This window comes from Mustela nivalis (genome assembly GCF_964662115.1).
Source record: "Mustela nivalis genome assembly, chromosome: 10".
Classification (NCBI taxonomy): Eukaryota; Metazoa; Chordata; class Mammalia; order Carnivora; family Mustelidae; genus Mustela; species Mustela nivalis.
In genome coordinates, this window is record NC_139029.1 from 109,414,977 (window position 1) to 109,435,599 (window position 20,623).

The 20,623-nt window shown below is 43.7% G+C and overlaps 2 protein-coding genes across 4 annotated transcripts; one reads left to right on the forward strand and one right to left on the reverse strand.

Annotated features, from left to right (window-relative positions):
- The first annotated feature begins 53 nt into the window (after positions 1–53).
- On the forward strand, positions 54–15,419 carry TDRKH (tudor and KH domain containing). 3 transcript variants are annotated; one of them, XM_082685830.1, is made up of 16 exons: positions 83–175; positions 708–803; positions 8,238–8,386; positions 8,947–9,053; positions 9,666–9,855; positions 10,555–10,694; positions 10,795–11,119; positions 12,234–12,394; positions 12,581–12,753; positions 12,974–13,038; positions 13,300–13,451; positions 13,710–13,811; positions 14,059–14,155; positions 14,333–14,422; positions 14,630–14,842; positions 14,956–15,419. In XM_082685830.1, exons 3-14 carry the CDS (start codon positions 8,263–8,265, stop codon positions 14,383–14,385), a joined length of 1,689 nt encoding a protein of 562 aa, XP_082541956.1. In that variant the 5' UTR covers positions 83–175; positions 708–803; positions 8,238–8,262; the 3' UTR covers positions 14,386–14,422; positions 14,630–14,842; positions 14,956–15,419. The 3 variants fall into 3 exon arrangements, with proteins under 3 accessions (XP_082541955.1, XP_082541956.1, XP_082541957.1); XM_082685829.1 differs by lacking the exon at positions 708–803 and having other exon boundaries at positions 54–175; XM_082685831.1 differs by lacking the exons at positions 83–175; positions 708–803 and adding an exon at positions 5,996–6,612.
- Positions 15,420–17,225: 1,806 nt separating this feature from the next.
- On the reverse strand, positions 17,226–20,349 carry OAZ3 (ornithine decarboxylase antizyme 3; the record flags this gene model as incomplete). The annotated part of the gene is given in 6 exon segments (XM_082688582.1): positions 17,226–17,464; positions 18,244–18,329; positions 18,841–19,016; positions 19,754–19,828; positions 19,830–19,890; positions 20,174–20,349. Coding segments are annotated over 6 exon segments (717 nt in total), but the record flags the coding sequence as incomplete, so codon positions are not given.
- Positions 20,350–20,623: the final 274 nt, after the last annotated feature.

The following is a 20,623-nucleotide window of genomic DNA, read 5'->3' on the forward strand; positions in this document are numbered from 1 at the left end:
CAGGCGATTGGTCGGACTGCGATCCGGGCGTTGATTGGTGCAGGCGGGCTGCGGGGCGGGGCAGAGGCGGCTGAAGCGAGGCAGGCGGGGCTCGAGTTGCTGTGCGAGAGGGAGGAGGTGACGGCCGCTGGGGCTAGGTGCGAGGCGGAGCGCGCGACGGCTGACTGGAGGAGCGGTAAAGGCTGGGACCGGACGCGGAAACTTAGGGGACGCGAGAGGCCGGGCCGGGGGCAACAAGCAGGCAGGACTATGGGGCTGAGAGAAGGGAGGCGTCCGGAGGGTATGGGGCAGCCGAACGGCGGGCTACCAACCGAATCCGGAGGACATACATGCTCTGGTCCCACAACGGACCCGGGGCCGGAGTGTTTGCCCCAAGCTACTTTGGACTCCTCGAGAGATCTTTTTTGAGACTGAGAACCGCCATCAGTTTGCCTTTTATTTTCTCCAGCTTTTTCTTTAATTACTCTAATAGGATGACTATTCAGTCAGTCGTCTGAATAGTAAATTGGAGTTTTTGTTTACCCAGTTTCCCTTCTTGAGGTTTTGTCTGAAGATTCCCCGTCAAAGCTACGTTTTTACTCTATTCTCACTCTGAACGGGTTGACTTTCTTCACTCATTGGTTAAAAATAAATGTAACAAGGATGAGAATATTGAACAAGCTGCTTCAATTCAACAGGCCTGTCACTATGTTTTGGCTACTTTGTAGGTTCTGGTTATTTAGAGATAAGGGAGTGAGAGATTTCTTGCCCCATGGAGCTTACGATGATTTGACTCCTAACGATGTTTTTGAAATAACATAAAAGTAAGCCTTATTTATGCATATCAAATAACAACTGTTTCATATAAATATCAAGAAATTTCAAAATTGGGTTTTTTTTAAAGATTTTATTTATTTGACAGAGAGAAATCACAAGTAGTCGGAGAGGCAGGCAGAGAGAGAGAGAGAGAGAGAGAGGGAAGCAGGCTCCCCGCTGAGCAGAGAGCCCGATGCGGGACTCGATCCCAGGACCCCGAGATCATGACCCGAGCCGAAGGCAGCAGCTTAACCCACTGAGCCACCCAGGCGCCCTCAAAATTGGTTTTTACTGAAAACTATTATCTGCTTATCTCACCTTGAAATGATCCACGTGTCTCCTCTTTACTCAGTTTCCCCTAGAATGATGGTCTTAAATGCCAACCTCCTTTTCACATTCAATTTGAAGTAATAAAATTAAATACAAGTTGGCATTCAGTACTATACAGTTATATCCCTGTTGCTGTAATATTTCCCACTTATTTTAAAAGAGAAACCAAATGAAATTATATACATATTATAGTAAAATCATACTTGATTAATCAAGTAGATATGCATTCTTTGAGACCTAAGGTAGCTTCACAAACTTCATTTGTAATATGTGAAAAGGAGTTAAGTGAAATTTTGCTTTCAGTTCAAATAGAGTATTTGAATAAATAATAAATTTATCCTTGTCATGAACATTCACCTTCCCACCACATTTCGTCCACCACCAAATCATTAATATTGTGTCTCAGACACCATCTACTGGATGTTCAAATGAGAAACCTGATAGCTAGCTCTTTGGCTCACCCTTGAACCTTTCCATGAATCAATTGTTAGATCTTATGTGTATTCTACCTACTAAAACTCTCCTCTCCATCTCCATCATTGGCACCTGAACTATCCTCTGAATTTGTCTTCCTACCCCACACTTGCTACCTTCCATTCTTGTCAGTACAGCCATTAGTAAAGAATTACAAGCAATGCTATGTGTTATAAGGTGATATTTGGAGTACTATGGAAGCCCATAGTGATGAAACCCAACCAAGCATGAGAAATTAGGATTGCGGGGGATGGGGGGCGTTGGCAGCAGAGCAGGAGGAATATCAGATATTTTTTTGCCTTGATCCTTACAGTTTCTGAACTGGGGTGAAAATTCTGTTAGTTTTTTTTTCTCCTTAAAGAGGTGCCTTTGTGACTGGTCTTCAAACCACAGTGCATACCGCATTGTATGGAAATGACTAATTAGCTGTGTAACCTTAGGGAAATCCCTGTATTTCCCTGTGCTTCAGTTTCCCCAGTTGGAACATTATTAGTGGAATCAGATCATTTCTTTGGTCCTCCCAATTCTAAAATTCTATGGTTTCTTAGGCATGAATTATGGCCAGAAATGTGTTAAAAGGCAGACAGCATTAGAGCATGGATTCAGTTACCACTCTTGTTCACAGACCTAGATTTCTTTCCCAAAACCTTTAACACCAACAGACTCTTGCCTGTCGAGGTAAGACCTTCCTTGCCAGTTCGGAAGCCCCATGAAATCAGCTACTAAGTCTGGACTGCTGTATCCTCTAGGGCCAATCACATAATGGATACTAAATATTTATTGGTTTGGGTGCAGAAAAATTATTTTTATTTTAAAGAGTTTTCAACTCTGCCATCTAAAAAATCGTTTAAGTTCTAGCTCCCCCCAGCTGTTGCTTTTTTTGTTTTTTGTTTTTGTGTTCTTTTAGATTTTATTTATTTGACAGAGAAAGCAAGCACACAAACAGGGAACAGCAGAGAGGGAAAAGCAGCCCCCTGCTTCCACTGAGCAGGGAGCCCCAGTGCAGGGCTAAATCCCAGGAACCTGGGATCAAGACCTGAGTGGAAGGCAATCACCTAACCAACTGAGCTACCCAGGTGTCCCCAGCTGTTGCTTTAACCAAGAATTTATAATGTCTTTGCATTGTCTGTAGCTAGTTGTTTTGGTGTTTTATCCTTCCTCCTAGATTGTATTTCAGGGTGAGAATTCTTATTCCTCCTTGTGTCCCCAGCATATTCAGCCCATAACAAAGAGCATTATTTAAATGAGGCACTATAATAGTGAAGATGAGCTTTGGACTTTAGAGACCATATAAAAAAATATATGAAGTAACCACTAGATAAAAGAAGTGAACTCTCTTCTGAATACCCAGAATAAAAAATAAGAAAAAAGTAGTTTGGGCACCTGGATGGCTCAGTGGGTTGAGCCGCTGCCTTCGGCTCAGGTCATGATCTCAGGGTCCTGGGATCGAGCCCCGCATCGGGCTCTCTGCTCAGCAGGGAGCCTGCTTCCTCCTCTCTCTCTCTGCCTGCCTCTCTGCCTACTTACAATCTCTGTCTGTCAAATAAATAAATAAAATCTTTAAAAAAATAAATAAATAAAATCTTTAAAAAAGAAAAAGAAAAAGTGGTTTGAGGTTCAAAAATTCAAGACTTTAAGCAGAAGTCTTTATGGGACAGAGCTTATTTCCTTTCCTTTGGTATATGCAAACATGATACCACCCAAAGTTTCACAGAAATCAGTGAAAGGTTTTATTTACAGCCTAGAAAAAAGAGAAACTGATTTTTTTTAAATCCAGTTAGGAAAGGAACCTCATAACTCTAACACACATTAAACTCAAGCCTTTTCTTCCTACCTACTAAAAAAGAAAAAGAAAAAAAAAAGCAGCCACATTTCTCCATGTCTATACTAAATCTCCAAAAGTGATATACTATATATATTGGATCTTCTTACTAAATAACAAATTGTCTGAAATAACAAGAAACTTGAAAAGCGTCCCTCACCCAGGTAATGAAATGTTTTCTCTTTTGGGCCTGAGTGGGCAAGACAGTGAATAAAATTTGTTTAAAACTATCATCTAAAAACATAAGTTTTAAAAATATAGACAAACTTCTGGTGGTTCTCTAAAGAACTTTATTCATTTTTGCTGGTCAGTAAAGCTGTAGAGACCAGATGCAAAATTTAGTCTTCTGTCTGAATATAGTAAGAAACCCACCTGCAGTCTTACCATGATTTTTATCTGCTTCTTGGAATGAGTTTTTTTTTTTTTTAACTAAGATTTTATTTATTAGAGAGCGTGGGGGACGGGGGCCGGGAAGGAGAGGAAGACTCAGGGCTCAATTCCAGTACCTCTCTGAGATCATGACCTGAGCTGAAGGCAGACACTTAGCCAATTGAGCCTCCCAAGTGTCCCTGGAATGAGTTATCTGTGCTAGGTCTCTTCTTTTCCTTCATCACCCTTCCTGAAAGGCTTTTAGGGAAAGCACTTTTTTTTTTTTTTCTTTCTGCCTCAGGAAAAGCATTTAGAATCAGTTTTATTCCTGAATAGGTCCTATGTTAATGAGTACGTTTTTAGCCTTCCTAGAACCAGTTTTTCTTAAAGGTTAAAAAAAAAATGTTTTTCTTGGATATCAAATCATCTGGGTAAACTTTTGTACCTGGAGGCAAATCATAGCATAAATTATATTTTCTCATTCATTTTAAAGCAAATTTTTTAAATGTTTTATTCTACTAGATTGTACTATCTGAAAGTAGACACTGTCTTTATTTTTTTTTTTTACCAGCTACAGTGTTTTCCACTAGTGTTAATTTTGAATTTCCTAAATAAAAACACCAAGTACTGTTCTGCTCAGTTTATGTAAAAAAAAGGAGAGAGGGGCTCCTAAAGTCACTGTGTAAGGTTTGTAATATCTAAATAATAACCCAGACTCTGGGTAAGAGGTAACCTTTCTAAGAAGGTATATTCCTCTATAAAATTGGGGTTAACATTTCCTACCTTACAGGATTACATGAAGATAACTAAAATAATGGAGGTAAAGTGCCTGGTAGCAGAGTAGCTACTCAGTACATTTATCTTTTCATCCTTAATGTCACAATAACACCTAACCTAGAAGTGTTGAATAGATGTGGTTGACCTAGCCTGCTTGAAGCCATTCTCCAGGACACAGGCATAACAGATACACAGTTGCATACAGTGTGAGCAGATGCTATCATGGAAGTCTCATTCATAGGGCAGCAGGAGCTAAGGAGAAACCCTAAGTCAGCCAGGGGAAATCACACTGGCCTCAGCAGATGCAAGGAAGGATGTGAGGAAGGAGTAGGATTTTGCCAGGGAGACCAACTGAGCTAAGGAGTATGATCAGGAAGACAGAAGGGACACAGGAAAGCACGTCCTGTTCCCCTGATAGCAGTGGGCTTCAAGTATAAGGTTGTGAAAGTAGTAGGTAAGCAGATTATAAAGACCCTTTCATGCCATTAATGATTTTTCACATGGGCAACAGAGTTGCTCAAGAAGTTTATTTATTCAGCAAATGTTTATTGACTGGCTACAGTGTGCACTGAGGAACAAAACAAAAATTCCTGCCCATGTGGTCTTCATTTTGATTTTAACCCCAATGGGTTTTGAGAAGGAAGAAGAGCAATACTTTTATGAGAGCCTTCAGTGCCAGTGCCCAATGGGGTTAAAATCAAAATGAAGACCTCATGGGTTTATATAATGATTTGGGCTTATAATCATAGTGAGATTGAAAACCACTGGGAGGTTTGGAGTGGCTGAGTAATGTTATTTGACTTCAGCTGTTGAGAATAAACTGGACAATGGCAAATGCTGGGATATAATTGATTGCAATGATCAAGGCAAGAGATAATGATGGTTTAGGGAAGATGGTCATGTTAGGAACGGACAGATAAAAAGTGGTCAAATTCTGGATAATTTGAAGGTAGAATGAATAGGATTTGCTGACAGACTAAAGGTGCTATTTGAGGGAGAGGATGAGTAAGATTTTTACCTGAGGAACTAAAAAAATGGACTTGCCATTTACTGAGTCAGCTAAGACTGAAGGCAGGGGGTGAGATCAGGAGCTCAGTGTCGTACCTGTTTAAGTTTGAGGGGCCTATTAGATCTCTAACAGAGAGGTCTCCTAGGCAGTTGGGTATACAAACCTGATGTTCAGGAGAATGACCCTAAATGGATGGATGAATTTGGGAGCTATTAGCATACAGATGGGATTTAAAGCCAAACTATGAATCAAACTCTGTGAGATCACTAAGAAAGTGAGATAGAACCCACAAGAGGGCAAAGGACAGAGGCCTGGGGGCAGTGTGGTTTTAAGAGATTACCAGTGCCAGAGAAGGAAACGGACTGATGGGTCAGCCAGAAAGGGGGAAGGAAAACCAGAAGAGTGCTGCTGTGGAAGCCAAGTGAAGAAAGGGTCTCAGAGCAGGAGGAGTTCCCAGTTGTGCCAGATATGAAGGCGAGGGCAGGTAGAGTGAAGACAGAGAATTGACCATTGGACTTAGCCATGTGAAGTCACTGATGACCTTGGCAAGAACAGTGGGAGTAGATTCAAGAAGAGAAATTGAGCACTGAAGTATTGGCACTTGTGAGTTTTCCTGTGAAGGGGGGGAAAGAAATGAGAAGAATCTGGAGGAGTAAGTGGAATCAAGAAAGGTTTTTTTTTTTTTTTAAAGATTTATTTATTTATTTGATAGAGATCACAAGTAGGCAGAGAGGCAGACAGAGAGAGAGGAGGAAGCAGGCTCCCTGCTAAGCAGAGAGCCCGATGTAGGGCTCGATCCCAGGACCCTGGGATCATGACCTGAGCCGAAAGCAGAGGCTTTAACCCACTGAGCCACCCAGGCACCCCAAGAAAGGTTTTTTTTAAGAAACAAGAAACCGTGCTGTGTGTGTTGACGGAAAGAGGAAGATCCAGGAGAGAGGAAAACATTAAGAATGCATGAGAAAGAAGGAGAGCAATACTTTTATGAGAGCCTTCAGTGCCAGGAGAAGAGACAGTTCATTCATGGCCACAGGAGGTAGGTATTTGGGCATAGATAGAGGTAGGTGTTAAGTGTGGTAGATCTCAGTTAATATCTTCTCTGAATGCTGTGCTTTCTCGGTCGCATAGGAGGTAAGACATCAGTTGAGAGCGTGGATGGAGGAGGTGCTAGAGACTTGAGAAGAGACAATGTGAGTTGTCTGGGAGGGTGTGAGAGGTTATGGAATAAGAAAATACAGTGATGATGTTAAGGTTAGCTTGGCAGAGGGGCGCCTGGGTGGCTCAGTCGTTTAAGTGTCTGCCTTTGGATCAAAGAAAGACAATTATCATATGATCTCACTGATGTGAAGAATTTGAGAAACAAGACAGAGGATCATAGGGGGAGAGGAAAAAATGAAACAAGATGAAACCAGAGAGGGAGACAAACCACAAGAGATTCTCAATCTCTGGAAACAAACTGAGGGTTGCTGGAGGGGAGGGTGGTAGAAGGGATGGTGTGGCTGGGGGATGACACTGGGGAGGGTATGTGCTATGGTGAGTGCTGTGAATTGTGTTAACATTGATGATTCACAGACCTGTACCTGTGAAACAAATAATACATTATATGTTAATTTTTTTTTAAAAAAAGGTGTCTGCCTTTAGCTCAGCTCAGGATCCCAAGGCCAGGCATCTGGCTCCCTGCTCAGAGGGAAGTTTGTTTTAACCCTCTCCCTCTGCCTGCTTGTGCTCGCTCCCTCTCTTGCTCTCAAATAAACAAAATCTTAAAAATTAGCTTGGCAGGGACACCTGGATGGCTCAGTCAGTTGGGCATTTGCCTTCGGCTCAGGTCATGATCCCGGGATCCTGGGATCGAGCCGCACATCAGGCTCTCTGCTCAGCAGGGAGCCTGCTTCCCTTCCTCTCTCTCTGCCTGCCTCTCTGCCTACTTGTGATCTCTGTCAAATAAATAAAAAAATCTTAAAAAAAAAAAAGTAAAACTAGGCCTGGAAAGCCATTCTTGCAGAGACAACAGCTTCTGGAAAGGCCTAAAGGCATGGAAGGGCACAGATAAGCAATTTTAAGTAGTCTGATGTGAAATCTAAAGATTTTTTTTTTTTTTTAAAGATTTTGTTTATTTTACTTGACAGAGAGAGAGATCACAAGTAGGCAGAGAGGCAGGCAGAGACAGAGGGGGAAGCAGGCTCCCTGCTGAGCAGAGAGCCCGATGCGGGGCTCGATCCCAGGGCACCGAGATGGTGACCTGAGCCGAAGGCAGTGGCTTAATCCACTGAGCCAGCCAGGCGCCCCTAAAGATATATTTTTGTACTGTTTTATTCATTTAACAATTTTTTTTGTACTGTTTTATTCATTTAACAATTTTTTTTGTTCTTCCATCTTATAAAATTTTGACCAATATATGGTTTTCCTTGGGAGGGTATGGGGAATGAAGTTTGCCTCTTTATGTATGTTGCTTAGCAACTTAGAAAAAATACCCTGAGACCTTTTACATGAAATAGATTTGGTGGGGGGTGGGGGAGATTTTGAGACTGCTTAAGCTTTTAATATGGAAAGGTTGATAGTCGTATTCTTTTGAATAATACTGTAATATGTTTCCGTGCCTCTCTGCCAGTCATAAAGGTACAGGATGAAAGCTTCTTCTTTTCCCTTATTTACTTATTTCAGGATGTAAGTCTGAATACAACAGAAAATGTCCACTGAACGAACTTCTTGGACAAGTTTGTCCACTATTCAGAAAATAGCACTGGGCCTCGGGATCCCAGCCAGTGCAACGGTTGCCTATATCCTATACCGCAGATACAGGGAAAGCAGAGGTAGGTGAGCCCCACAGCTGTGTTCATATGGCAATGTTCAGAACGTGCTCTGGCCTTGTTAAATTAAAATGAAAATTCTCCTTGCTGGACTGGGTATGTCTGTTGGGATGTAATTGGCTTTCTGTGAGGGGTCTTGGAAACTATTCTATGCCCTTAATGTGCAGCTAGTCTATGAAATGATAAATTCATTTTCTAATTCTCTTGATTTGTTCCGTTCAACAGCAGCACCACAATGGGTTCTTTTTCATCTTTTTTTTTTTTAACATCTATACTCTTTATCTTTTTTATATGCGTCTTGTATTTAGTTGTTAGAAAGCTAACCATGGGATCCAGTTTACCCATAGGCTGGACCTAGAGAAAGGATTTAAGTACAAATGGAAGTTCTGAGCCCAGTGAACTCCTTGGACCCTCTCATCCTACTCAGATGCTACTTCTTGTCATTATGGTTGAGATTCTGGGTCTATCTCGTGGATAGTTCTCTTTGACGGCTAGATTTATGGGAGGGCTGGGGTACCTTGAATGCTATCTAAGTCTGATCTGATGAGCCATGATCTGTGCAGAAGAGCGGTTGACGTTTGTTGGGGAAGACGACATTGAGATAGAGATGCGAGTTCCCCAGGAGGCTGTGAAGCTCATCATTGGCCGGCAAGGAGCCAATATTAAACAGGTAAGTGGCAAACGGGCAGTTGGCTTCCCCAGGGATTGATTCTGCTTAATCTTGCTTCCCTCCTCTGCCCCCATCCCATACTATGTATGTCTTCAAAAGAAAAAAATACAGGAACTTTTAGCTAACTATGCTCTTTTCTTTCTAGAGAGTTTTACTTCTCCCTAGAGAATAAATGACTCAACTTGAAATGGGGACTTTTGATTGCATGATTCTCAACTTGGTGTAGCTTGAACCATTCCTTTCTACTATGGAATTAATGAGCTCTTGTTAATTGTTAGTAAATGTTGAGTTGCTATTTAATTCTTCTATTGTTTATTTGGAATATCAAAAAAAAAACCCAAATATTTGATTGTCTGATCAAAAAGAAAAATATTAGGGGGGAAAAGGGTTCTAAACACTAAGAGAAACTGTTTTGAATCAACTGCTAGTTGAGGTTAGCTTTGTCACTAATCTCCTTTCATAACTACAGGTAATTGAGGACTGTTTATACCATCCTAATTTAGCTGATTACTTCCAGTTCCATCTGCCTCCATGGTTAGGTTGAGAGTGTACCTTGCTGACCCGAATGGGAGCTATTCTAGAGCGTACTGCCATATATCCTTTTCTCTGCAGCTGCGGAAACAGACAGGTGCTCGGATTGATGTGGACACAGAGGATGTAGGCGATGAACGGGTGCTGCTTATCAGTGGGTTTCCTGTTCAGGTGTGCAAGGCCAAAGCAGCCATCCATCAGATCCTGACAGAGAATACCCCCGTGTCTGAGCAGCTCTCAGTTCCCCAGAGATCCGTGGGCAGGATCATAGGTACCACTGGACAGCTTCCTCTGTTGTTCCCTTTTTTCTTCACCTTTGCCTTCTTTCACACCTTCCCAAGGGTTTTTCCTGGCCTATCTCCCTTCACCTTGGTGGGGGGGTGGGGAGACAGGGATATTGAGACCAGAGCTTTACTTTTTTTATAGAACCAGTGGTAAAGCAAACCCATTACCTCAAGAAGTTTTATGATCTGATCCTTACAAGTAGGTTCCAGAAGGGTTCAGGTAAATGTGTTTACTTCATAATAGATGTTTAAAAGAAAGCTAATCCTGCTCATGTTATCCCAGATCTTTCAAGATAGTGCTCTTCTAGAGAGCATCTGTTGTGCCTTCCCCAAGAGCATTCCTTATGCTGCTATTAGAGGTAGAGAAATGTCCATCATTGGCCCAGTGTTTCACAGTGTGGGATATCTTCTGAAGTGCAGGTGTAAAGTATGCTGAATGGTCAAAAAATGGAAATGACATGAACTTATACTAATCAAGAGTTTAAGCAGAAAGAGAAGACTGTGCCTAGTCCTCTTCTCACAGTAAGGATTGCAGTAGCTTCTGCTTTCTGTTCAGTATCTTACATTCTGTTCACTTGGGACATGAGAACTGACTCTTCTCTCCCAGTATATACAAAATAGTGATTTCTGTAATAGTTAAGTTTGGCCAGGAGGAAAGGACAGGTTTTTGCATTTTTTCAATGCAGGGAGAGGTGGGGAGACTATTCGTTCAATCTGTAAGGCCTCTGGAGCCAAAATTACCTGTGACAAAGAATCAGAGGGGACATTGCTACTATCAAGGCTTATAAAAATCTCAGGAACGCAGAAGGAAGTGGCAGCAGCTAAGGCAAGTAGCTAATAGATTTGAATTGTGTCTAAGAATGAGAACCCTTTATTCTGTCCTGGGTGAAAATATCTGGCCACAGAGATCTCATCTCTTACCACAGCATTTGATACTGGAGAAAGTTTCAGAAGATGAAGAACTTCGGAAGAGAATTGCACATTCTGCAGAAACCAGAGTCCCACGCAAGCAGCCAATCAGTGTGAGAAGAGAGGAAGTGGCAGAGTCTGGTGGAGCTGGCGAGCCAGCTTTGTGGAAAAACACTGGTACTGGTACAGTGCCAGAGCCAGCAACCCTACCAGGATCTCCTCCCCGAAAAGGAGGCGGTGATGTGGCTGTTGTAGGGCCAGAAAGTGCTTGGGAGAAACCTAATGGTGACAGCTTTCAGAAATCTGGAGCCCAGACCAGTCCAGAGATGTCCATGTTTGAAAGTATGTAACAAAGTGGGAACCCATTTGCCATATAGAACATAGAAATACTGGCTTAGATAACCCAAAATAGGAAGCAGTAAAAACAATTTGTTTTTTGGATTGCATTTAGAAGTCTCTTCACAGATATATTTTTATGTGGTAATATTTCACTTGAGGTTAGTACTAAACATAAATAATAATTTTCTGAACACAGACCAGTTAGTGATGGAGAATGATATAGAAATATGCTAGTTCACAGGGCCCCTGATTGGCTCAGTCAGTAGAGCATGTGACTCTTGATCTCAGGGTTGTTGGTTTGAGCCCCATATTAGGTAGAAAGATTACTTAAAAATAAAATCTTATCATGGAGCACTGGGTGTGGTGAAAAAAATAATACTGTTATGCTGGAAATTATAATAAACTAATAAAAAATAAAATAAAGTCTTAAAATATGCTATTTCACAGGAAACTAGTACTACTGAATATATCAAATAATTGAATTTACATGATATTCTTTCACAGATTTATTAAATAAGTAAAATACTCAACCTGGTGTTTTTTGTTTTTTGTTTTGTTTTGTTTTGTTTTTTGGCCTACCTCATTACTGTTTTTAAAAATCATCACCATTAAAAAGAATCATCACCAGTAAGAAGAATGAAAAGACAGTGAGCATTCTCTTCTGTGTATAGGTTGTGGGATGGGGGCAGGGAAGACCAGGGCCCCTAAGAGGTTCTCAGACTTGTCCAGGGTCACATAATGAGTCAGTGATAGAATGAGATTTAGAACAAGCCCACATCTTTCCACTGGTCCATGCTGCAGCTAGCATATGGAGGATTTACCTTTGTTGTAATTGGTGTCTGATTTGAATATATGGCAGATGACTAGGAGTGTAAACTCAATGTATTACTCAGTTACATGAAAGATACACAAATCAACTTAGGATGGGTCTTCAGGCTGTTCTTGTGTGTTTCATCCAGTTTTCCCTCCAGCCATTTTTTAAATGGTCAAAGCCATTTGGTGTTTGTACGTTCACCTCTGAGACAGTCTCCCCATTTCAAACAGAGGTGATTCTCATATGGTCACCAGTTTAGAAAGTGAGGATTCTATAGCTTAACTTGTTTATCCCTGTGTTTAGTCCCCAGTCCTGACTTCAGTTTCCATGCCGATGAGTTCCTGGAAGTCTATGTCTCTGCCTCTGAACATCCCAACCACTTCTGGATCCAAATCATCGGCTCCCGCAGCCTGCAGCTGGATAAGCTTGTCAGTGAGATGACCCAGCACTATGAGAATAGTCTAGTGAGTGCCATAGGGATTGGGCTGGGTTTGATTTTTAAAAGGGGCGGGGGGCTCTTTTTTCATTGTAGTGTGTTCTCTTTTCCTGAGAAGCAACTACTTGTTCTTCCTTTTGGTACTTTCCGCTTATCTGGTTTTTAGCCTGCCCACCTAACTCTTCCCCATCCTGATCCTCACTCCCCTGTGCAGCCTGAAGACTTGACTGTGCATGTGGGAGACATTGTAGCAGCACCTTTACCTACAAATGGTTCCTGGTATCGAGCTCGAGTCCTTGGCACCTTGGAGAATGGGAACCTGGACCTTTACTTTGTTGACTTTGGAGATAATGGAGATTGCCCACTGAAGGACCTCCGGGCACTCAGGTCAGTATGGAGGCCATGGTGGAGTCCCAGTTGTTAACTCTGCCTTGGCCCATAGCTGGTAGTATGCTCATGGCACTCATGTAGGGGGATTGGGAAGAGAACTTGTTTACAGAGCAGATTATTATCTTCTCCAGCTGGGTTAATTGGTGATCTCTAGAAACCAGGACTGTAAGAGACCCTTCTGGCACTGGGATTCTAATTTCAGTTTCTTTCACTTTAGGAGTGACTTCCTGAGCCTCCCATTTCAAGCAATAGAGTGTAGTCTGGCACGGATTGCCCCCTCAGGTAAATTGGTCACGTGGCCTATTGACCTTGCCTCCACATAGAAAAACTTTCATACAGCACATGGAAGGAATTCTCACATTCCCAAGCTTTATGAGTTCTGGGGGCTCAGATGTCTTTCCTCCCCAGCAGTAGAAAGCAGCAAGCAGGCAGACATAGGTGCCTTGTGGAGTAGAAAGGGGTGGTTCCAATTTCCCTCCAGGGTGTAATCTCACCCCATCAGCAGGGATCCCTTCATAGGTTCTCCCTGCAATCTTTTACCAGGTGAACAGTGGGAAGAGGAAGCTTTGGATGAGTTTGACAGACTAACTCACTGTGCTGACTGGAAGCCCTTGGTGGCCAAGATCTCCAGCTATGTCCAGACTGGGATCTCAACTTGGCCCAAGATTTACTTGTATGATACTAGCAATGGGAAGGTATGACTGGGCTCCACTCGTTGCTCACTATCTCTTCCATATATTTATGGTCTCATTTACTTTTTCTTTTCCTAGAAATCCTTATCTGATACTACTCCTACCTCATAAGATCCTGCTTACTTCCCACTCAAGTAATGTCTTTGAAGTATCAATCCTAATCTAACTCTTCTGTCCTAGTTCCTCAGATATTCCTATCCCTAGAGAGAACATCATTCCCTTTTCATGGGAACATCATTCCCTTTTCATTTTTCTTCTCAGAAACTTGATATTGGGTTAGAATTAGTTCGTAAAGGATACGCAGTTGAGCTTCCAGAAGACGTGGAAGGAAGAAGAGCTGTCCCAGACATGTTGCACAATGTGGTGAGTGAGCTGCTTCGGGGCAGATCTGGTGCCTAGAGAGATGGGAGGGCTTCTAGTCCTGCATGCATTCCATGGAGGGCTTTCCTAAGGAGTAGCTCCACAGGTTGCTCAAAGCAAGCACTGTGTCCCTCTTGGCAGCCAAACCCAACTGCCTTAACCACATCCCGTGGGCATAAAGCTGGGATGGCCCCTCCTTTCCCACCAGCCAACACTACATTCTTCCTTTCTCTCCTCTTCATCCCTACAGGCCACAGAAACAGATGTGTCTCTTGACAGCATGCTCACTGGGACCAAGAAGAGCCCTGGAGAGATAGCAAATACCCTGTCCTGCCTCAGCTTATCAGGTACAGGCTGCATTTCCTCCCTAGAGCATCTAGTTACTGTTTTTCACTTGGTCTCTCCAAACCAGGGGTGATGTGAAATCTGGGCTCTTAACCAAAAGCATCCTGAGAACCAAGTAGCCCATTTTCCCCTGAGTCTCAATGGCCGTGCCTAACTTCCTCTCCATTCCTGCTACGCAGAAGCTGCCTCCATGTCTGGTGACGATAACCTGGACGATGACTACTTACTGTGAAGTTGGCTTCAGCCACCTTAGCTGCCTGCTTTACTGCGTGAGTACAGCTCTCCTCTGTCTCAAGTCACCAGAGAGTAACAAGGGTGACAACAGGGGCCTTGCCTTCTGCTCTCTTCCCTAGCCTGTCTGAACACCGCTCTGCAGCTGAGTTCCTGCAGGGTTGAGCCCTTTCAAGCTTTTTATTCACTCTCAGGTTGAGCCCTTTCAAGCTTTTTATGTCTCTGTGTGTTTGTGTCTTTGGCAGGTTTGGCACAGGATTTGGTACGTGGAAAGAGGAGCCTATGATAAAGAGATCTGTGCAGTCCTTCCTCTGTTACATACACAATCTGGCTTGCAGCGGACTGAATGCCTTCTCTCCTTCTGTCGGACTACCAGAAAGAGTGCAGGGTAGAGGGAGACAAGTACACGTCCCCACTTCACCTGCCTGACCCCGGATTCTTCCAGAGTTTGCTTCCAGGTTGCTCAACATCTGGCTCACTGTTTTCTGCCAGGCATTGATCTATGCTGGAGACAAGTACACGTCCCCACTTCACCTGCCTGACCCCGGATTCTTCCAGAGTTTGCTTCCAGGTTGCTCAACATCTGGCTCACTGTTTTCTGCCAGGCATTGATCTATGCTTCTGCAAGGCTGTGTCCTTTTTGGGGCTGGGAAGCAGCCAGGGTTTGGTCACTGGAAGTGATGATTCTGCAGACTTCTGACTCACCTCATCAGGTGACTTTAGTTAAAGGTTTTTGAGTGGTGAACTCAAAGACTGCAGTTGAGTCAGGAGGCAGTTTCAGAAATCAGCAGAATTATTAAAAAAGCCTCAGGAAAGGGGAAGAGAACACTGCCTCCCAGCCTTAACTGCTGATATGTTATTAGAGATAGGTTTTTCCCTGTAAACTTTTGCTCAGGAAATGTTCTGAAGTGCTATGTTCTGAAGTGCTAGTGTAGTATCTGTGTGTATATACACATTCATAGAGTGAAAGAGAACTTACATAGCTGTTTGAATCATTTGGGGGATTCTTTGCTGAATAAAGTTCTCACAAAATTATCTAAAACTAAATGTTGGTTGAATCAGGTGGAAGCAGGCCTGTGGGTATCTTCTGAACCTAAACCTGGTAGAATTTGTCACGTGCCTCACAAGGATGGCCCATTTTTTAAACAAATGCCCTTCCCATGCACAGATCCTATCCTTTCCCTGATCTGTCCTTTCCCTAAAGTTACTTTAGAATTAACCATTCACTAAGAACCAGACCAATTTAGGCTCAGATGGTATAAATAAGAACCACAAGGGTGTCTGGGTGGTGCAGTCAGTAAAGCATCTGACTCTTGATTGCCTTCTTGCTCAGCTGGGATTCTGCTTGAGATTCTCTCCCTCTGCCCCTCCCCCTACCACACTACACTGTTTGCCCTGCCCCACTCACATGCACGTGTACTCTCTCAAGTAAAATCTTTAAAACAGAAAAGACCCTACCCAAACTAGATATTTGGAAGAAGAGGCCTAGGTTTTGGTGGATCTCCACCATGTGAACTTACTGTAAGACGTTTGGGAGCCATGTCCTTGTGTCTCCCTGCATTGTAGGCAGTAGTGTACCACCAGTGGGAGCCATGAAGAGCTTGGAAGCAGACACTGTAAGCAGCATTGTGGGTGGTGGATTAATGGCCAATGAACAGGGAGGGCTTTTAAGGATCAGTAAGGTGAACTGCAGAACTTTAGTACATAAGGATGTCTAATGCAGGGTTTTAAATCTAGGAATTGGGCCTACTCATATATAGCATGGCAACCACGTTTTCCCATAGCCACAGTTTTCTAAAAAAAAGTTTTTCTCAGTACCATCTAGCAGAAAGGCTCCAGTGAAGGAGCAACTCTGATGAGTAGCTTGTGGGGTCTTAGAAGAATCAGTAAGGACAGCTATTGACCTGGCAAAGTTTCAGATATTGGCTGCAGTGAACCCACCCCTGAAGCAGCGCTGGCCCTGGGGTTGGTGCTGCTCCACAACCAGGTCATGAGGCCAGCTAGTCACCAGGCTCCTTGGTCCCTTGGCAATCACCCTTAAGTAGAGCAGTCCCTGATCTAAATCATTTGTAGGGCTCCACTCAGAAAAATGAATGGTGCGTTATTCCTGGCTGCAGTCTGTTACTGTAAATTCAAGTCTGTCCCTTTAATGTGGCTTTTTTTTTTAGATATTTATTTGACAGAGAGGGAGGGAGGGAGGGAAATTTGACAGAGAGAGAGAGGGAGGGAGGGAAGCAGGCTCCCTGCTGAGCAGAGAGCCCAATGCAGGACTTTGATCCAGGACCCTGAGATCATAACCTGAGCTGAAGGCAGCGGCTCAACCACTGAGCCACCCAGGCACCCCTTTAATGCAGCTTTTAAGTCTTGCCAATCAGGTGGGTTCCTTATTCTTTCAACACAACCTGTACTTTTCTTGCTGTGTGGAATGTCCTCTCCTATGCTTACTTCTTGAATTTGTCTGTTGAAATCCTCCCCTTGAGTCACAGCTGTGGGATCCAGGTAACTTCTTGGATTTCCTCCACAACCAAAGAGAAGGAATTAGTATTTCTCTAATTTGAACTGAAATATATGGATAAAAATCTCCCATCAAGGCTTAAGTCTTTCTGAATTCCATAGTGCCCAGTTTTTTCTCTTAGCAAGTGCTCAGTAAATGGTTAGGATAAGTAAAAGTAAAAGACAAAGGAAACTAAGATTCTTAGTTTCTCCATTCCCTCTGTGGTGCAGGTCCCTCTTAATTTTTCAATCATTAAATGTTTATCCTGTAGTGATTTCGGCTCTTTAGGGCTCCTGTTCCACTTCAGCCTACCTACTTTTCCCCCCAAGAAATAGTGAACACTTGAGGATTGCACTACCCTTTATTCCTAAGATGGGAGGTGTCCTGAATCACATCCTGGTTCCCATTTATCAGGTTCCCATTATCCGCAGGAATAAGTATGTTCAGGGAGGCTCACTGGAGAGGTGGCCAAGGTCCCTTTCAAGGGGATACACCATAAAGATGACATTGTCCCAGGGAGGGAGGGCAGGGTGATCTGGCCTGACCAACTCAAACCCCATGTAGCTGAAGGCCCGTAGCAGGGCACCTGTGAAAGGAGAAAAACAATTAGAAAAGACTTCAAGGCTTCATACAGCTATTCCCCCAGATTTGGCTTCTTTCTCCAGGGAGTGGCTGGGGGAAAGCCATGTAGTGGTGGCATTAGGGTGATGTGTTGTGGACTAGCTGATTTAGACTCCAAATGTGGCTCTAACATTTACTTAGCTTTGTAACATACAAGTTAACCTTTCTGAACTTGTTTTCTCATTTGTAAGATGGAGATCATAGAACCTTCCTCACAATTTAAATGAGCTGAGGTTTATGAAGTCCAATACAATGATAGGGTAATAAGCTCTTGACCATTTTCCAACAGTATGAGGGAAGAAGTGGTTTCTGCAACATGTGCTCCAAGCATTTGGTTTAAAATATTCCTATCCTCCTGGCCCTATGCTCAACCCCTTCGCACTGTAGGTGCTTAATATGTTCAACCCCTTCGCACTGTAGGTGCTTAATATGTTTGAGGTTCTTTCTGTCCCACCAGCCTACATGCCTTGAATGGTTCTGTGTTAATTTCTTGAGTGCTTCCTCAGTCTGGCTTCTGACATCTACCTGTAGGGCCTTCCTCATAATCCCAGTGTAATTTGAAGGCACAGAGTGCTGGGTGCCATCATTTCCTTGCGCATGTGGGTAGGGGGAGGGGTGGTTAAATCCCTGAAATGCCTAGGGCACATTCTCTTCTAAAGAGTAGGGGAAGAGCGTATCCTACAAAGGGAAAGCTGCTGTCAGCTGCTTCAGCACTATGGGTCAGGAAGGACGGCCAATCCCCACCTTTGTCATTCCGGTTGTTTTGGAAGTTTACAAACACCGAGTCCACATTGGTCTTCTCCTCTACATACTCCAGTGTTGCAGTCAAACTAGGGGCCAGAGAGAAGAATTACAGTTAATGTTTAGTGAACTAAAAATCCAGACCCCTACTTGGAATAGAAGAAACCTTACAGCTCCCTTTTTCCTGACCTAAGCCAGGAAGTAAAAGTTGATGAACTTGCACTGATAGATTTTTCTCTGAAGGCCAGGGGTTGCACACAATAGGACTGACACCCTAGGGGGCCTGGGTAGAAGGAACTGCTCTATAAACACAAACAGCTGGAAGGCGCGTCCTATCACTCAACTATTTATGGATCCTCACTTCTGTGTTTCTGAATCAGCCCAGCAGCCTCCCATGGGCTGTGATTCCTTGAAACCCAGATTCTGGCTCAGCTCACAGGCTTGTTTGCCTGCCAGTTCAGTGGTGCGAGAGTATCTAGCTTCTGAATCAACCCTCACTGGTTAGCAGCCCCACTCCCTGATTATGACATAAAAGAAGGAAACCCTTTGCCCCTTCCCCTCTCACTCCTCTTTCCTGCTTTCCCATCGGGGGTCAGTCACCTTTCCCGGTTGCCTTGATCCAAGGCCTGATAGGGGATATCCAGGAAGAGTCGATGGTCACAAAGAAGGCCGTGCCAATGGGCAGAGGTCTGGGGGGTGAGGCGGAAATGGAAGTCTAACTGCACTGGGTCCTGATGGAGCAGGGGGTCAGTAGCCAGCACCGTCAGGTTCCCAGCCTGGAAGAGGAATAAAAGAGTAATGGTTTTCTGTTCTCATCTCGACTTCAGATCGCAGGCGATTTGGCTGTGTCTGAGAGAGCTAATTATGTGCTGACAGGGAGCCTGGGAGAATTGGAGCCAGAGTCTTACTCTATCCCTTAGTCCTAGGACCTAATTCTCTACTGTGGAGTTTTCCTTGATATCAAACAATCTAGAAAGGAGTCGATGCAGTTGCAGGTTTACTGCCTGCTGACCTCACCTGAGAGGCACACCAGCCCTTTGGAAACTTACCTCAGAGGTCTTACTCCTCAAACGACATTCTGTCATTTGTTTACTGTCTCACTGGTAATGCTTTACCACTTTTTTCCATGATAGGTGTTTTCTCTGAATTCTACTTCTCATTTAAAATACAGAGGTCACCCACAGGCATGTTACTGCAGTAGGGTACAGGGGCAAGTTGAGGTGTTCTGGTTTCTAGACCCTGCTTAGCATCTAAACAACTTTATTTCCCTGAAGTCTTACTACGTTCTGCACTTTGTTCCCACCTCCTCTTTTCCCATTCTGCTTTTCTCCACCAACTCTATGATCTTGACTTAATATCTCTGGGCCAGAATCCTTGTTTCTAAAGCAACTAGCTGTTGTACATGAGCTCTAAGATCTACAGACTTTTCCAACTAGCTAATGCCCCTTCTTCACAAAGTATCACAGCAAGCTAGGGACTTCCCTGGCACGGCGCCAGCACAAAGGCCACTTACCGAGTATAATTCTTTAAGTTGGTTGTGATCACCCTGTTTGGTGCTTCTGACCACCTGGAGGCCTGCTAGGGACTCAGGAGCACTGAAGGCAGGAACGGGGCCGGAGTGTCAAGTCCTCCCGTTCCTTATAAGTGATGCTGGTTGGGAAAAGGGGCCCAAATTAGTTCCCTCTGTGTCTGAGAAGGGGAGAGGCTCCTAACTTCCAGGTACATCGGACTGGGCTCTGGCACTATCTTCTGTATCTTCTGTTGCCCAGCCTGTTTCCATTCTCCCAGGCCAGATGGAAAAATTTTAAAGTTCCACGCCAGCATTCCACCCTCTTTTGCTATTACCACTTACCACTTGGGAATTTCCTTCAAATTCTTTTATTTTCCCTGAAAGTTTATATGAACAACTACAAATAGAGATGAAAACAAGTACCTTTTATAACAACAAGGCAGCATCTTCTCCCGGAGGGTGATCCGGTATTTGTAACAGTAAAGGTAAAAGGCGTATGGTGACCAGATCGGGTAGAGGTAGTTCCGTGTTTTTCCCCTTTTGATATAAGAAAGGGAGAAGGCAGAGGGTCGCAACCTGTAACAAGGCAGTTTCTCAGTTCAGTGCCTCCCTGCGGCAAAGTGAGGTTCAGAGAGGGTGGCAGAGGTTCACACAACCTGGTGTCATTGTGACCCGGTGGGTACTATGACATGGGCAAAGGGTCAGCCCTTATGTCACTTCAGGACTCCACTCTGCTGCTCCCCTACCCCACCCTTCCAACCCCCTTAACTATGGCTCCTATTTATCTAGTAAGTACTTCATAGCAGTTCCAGTTATTAGAATACTTAAGTTTCTGTACTGATTGGTAAAGAGGTTCACCTGAGCACCTATCCA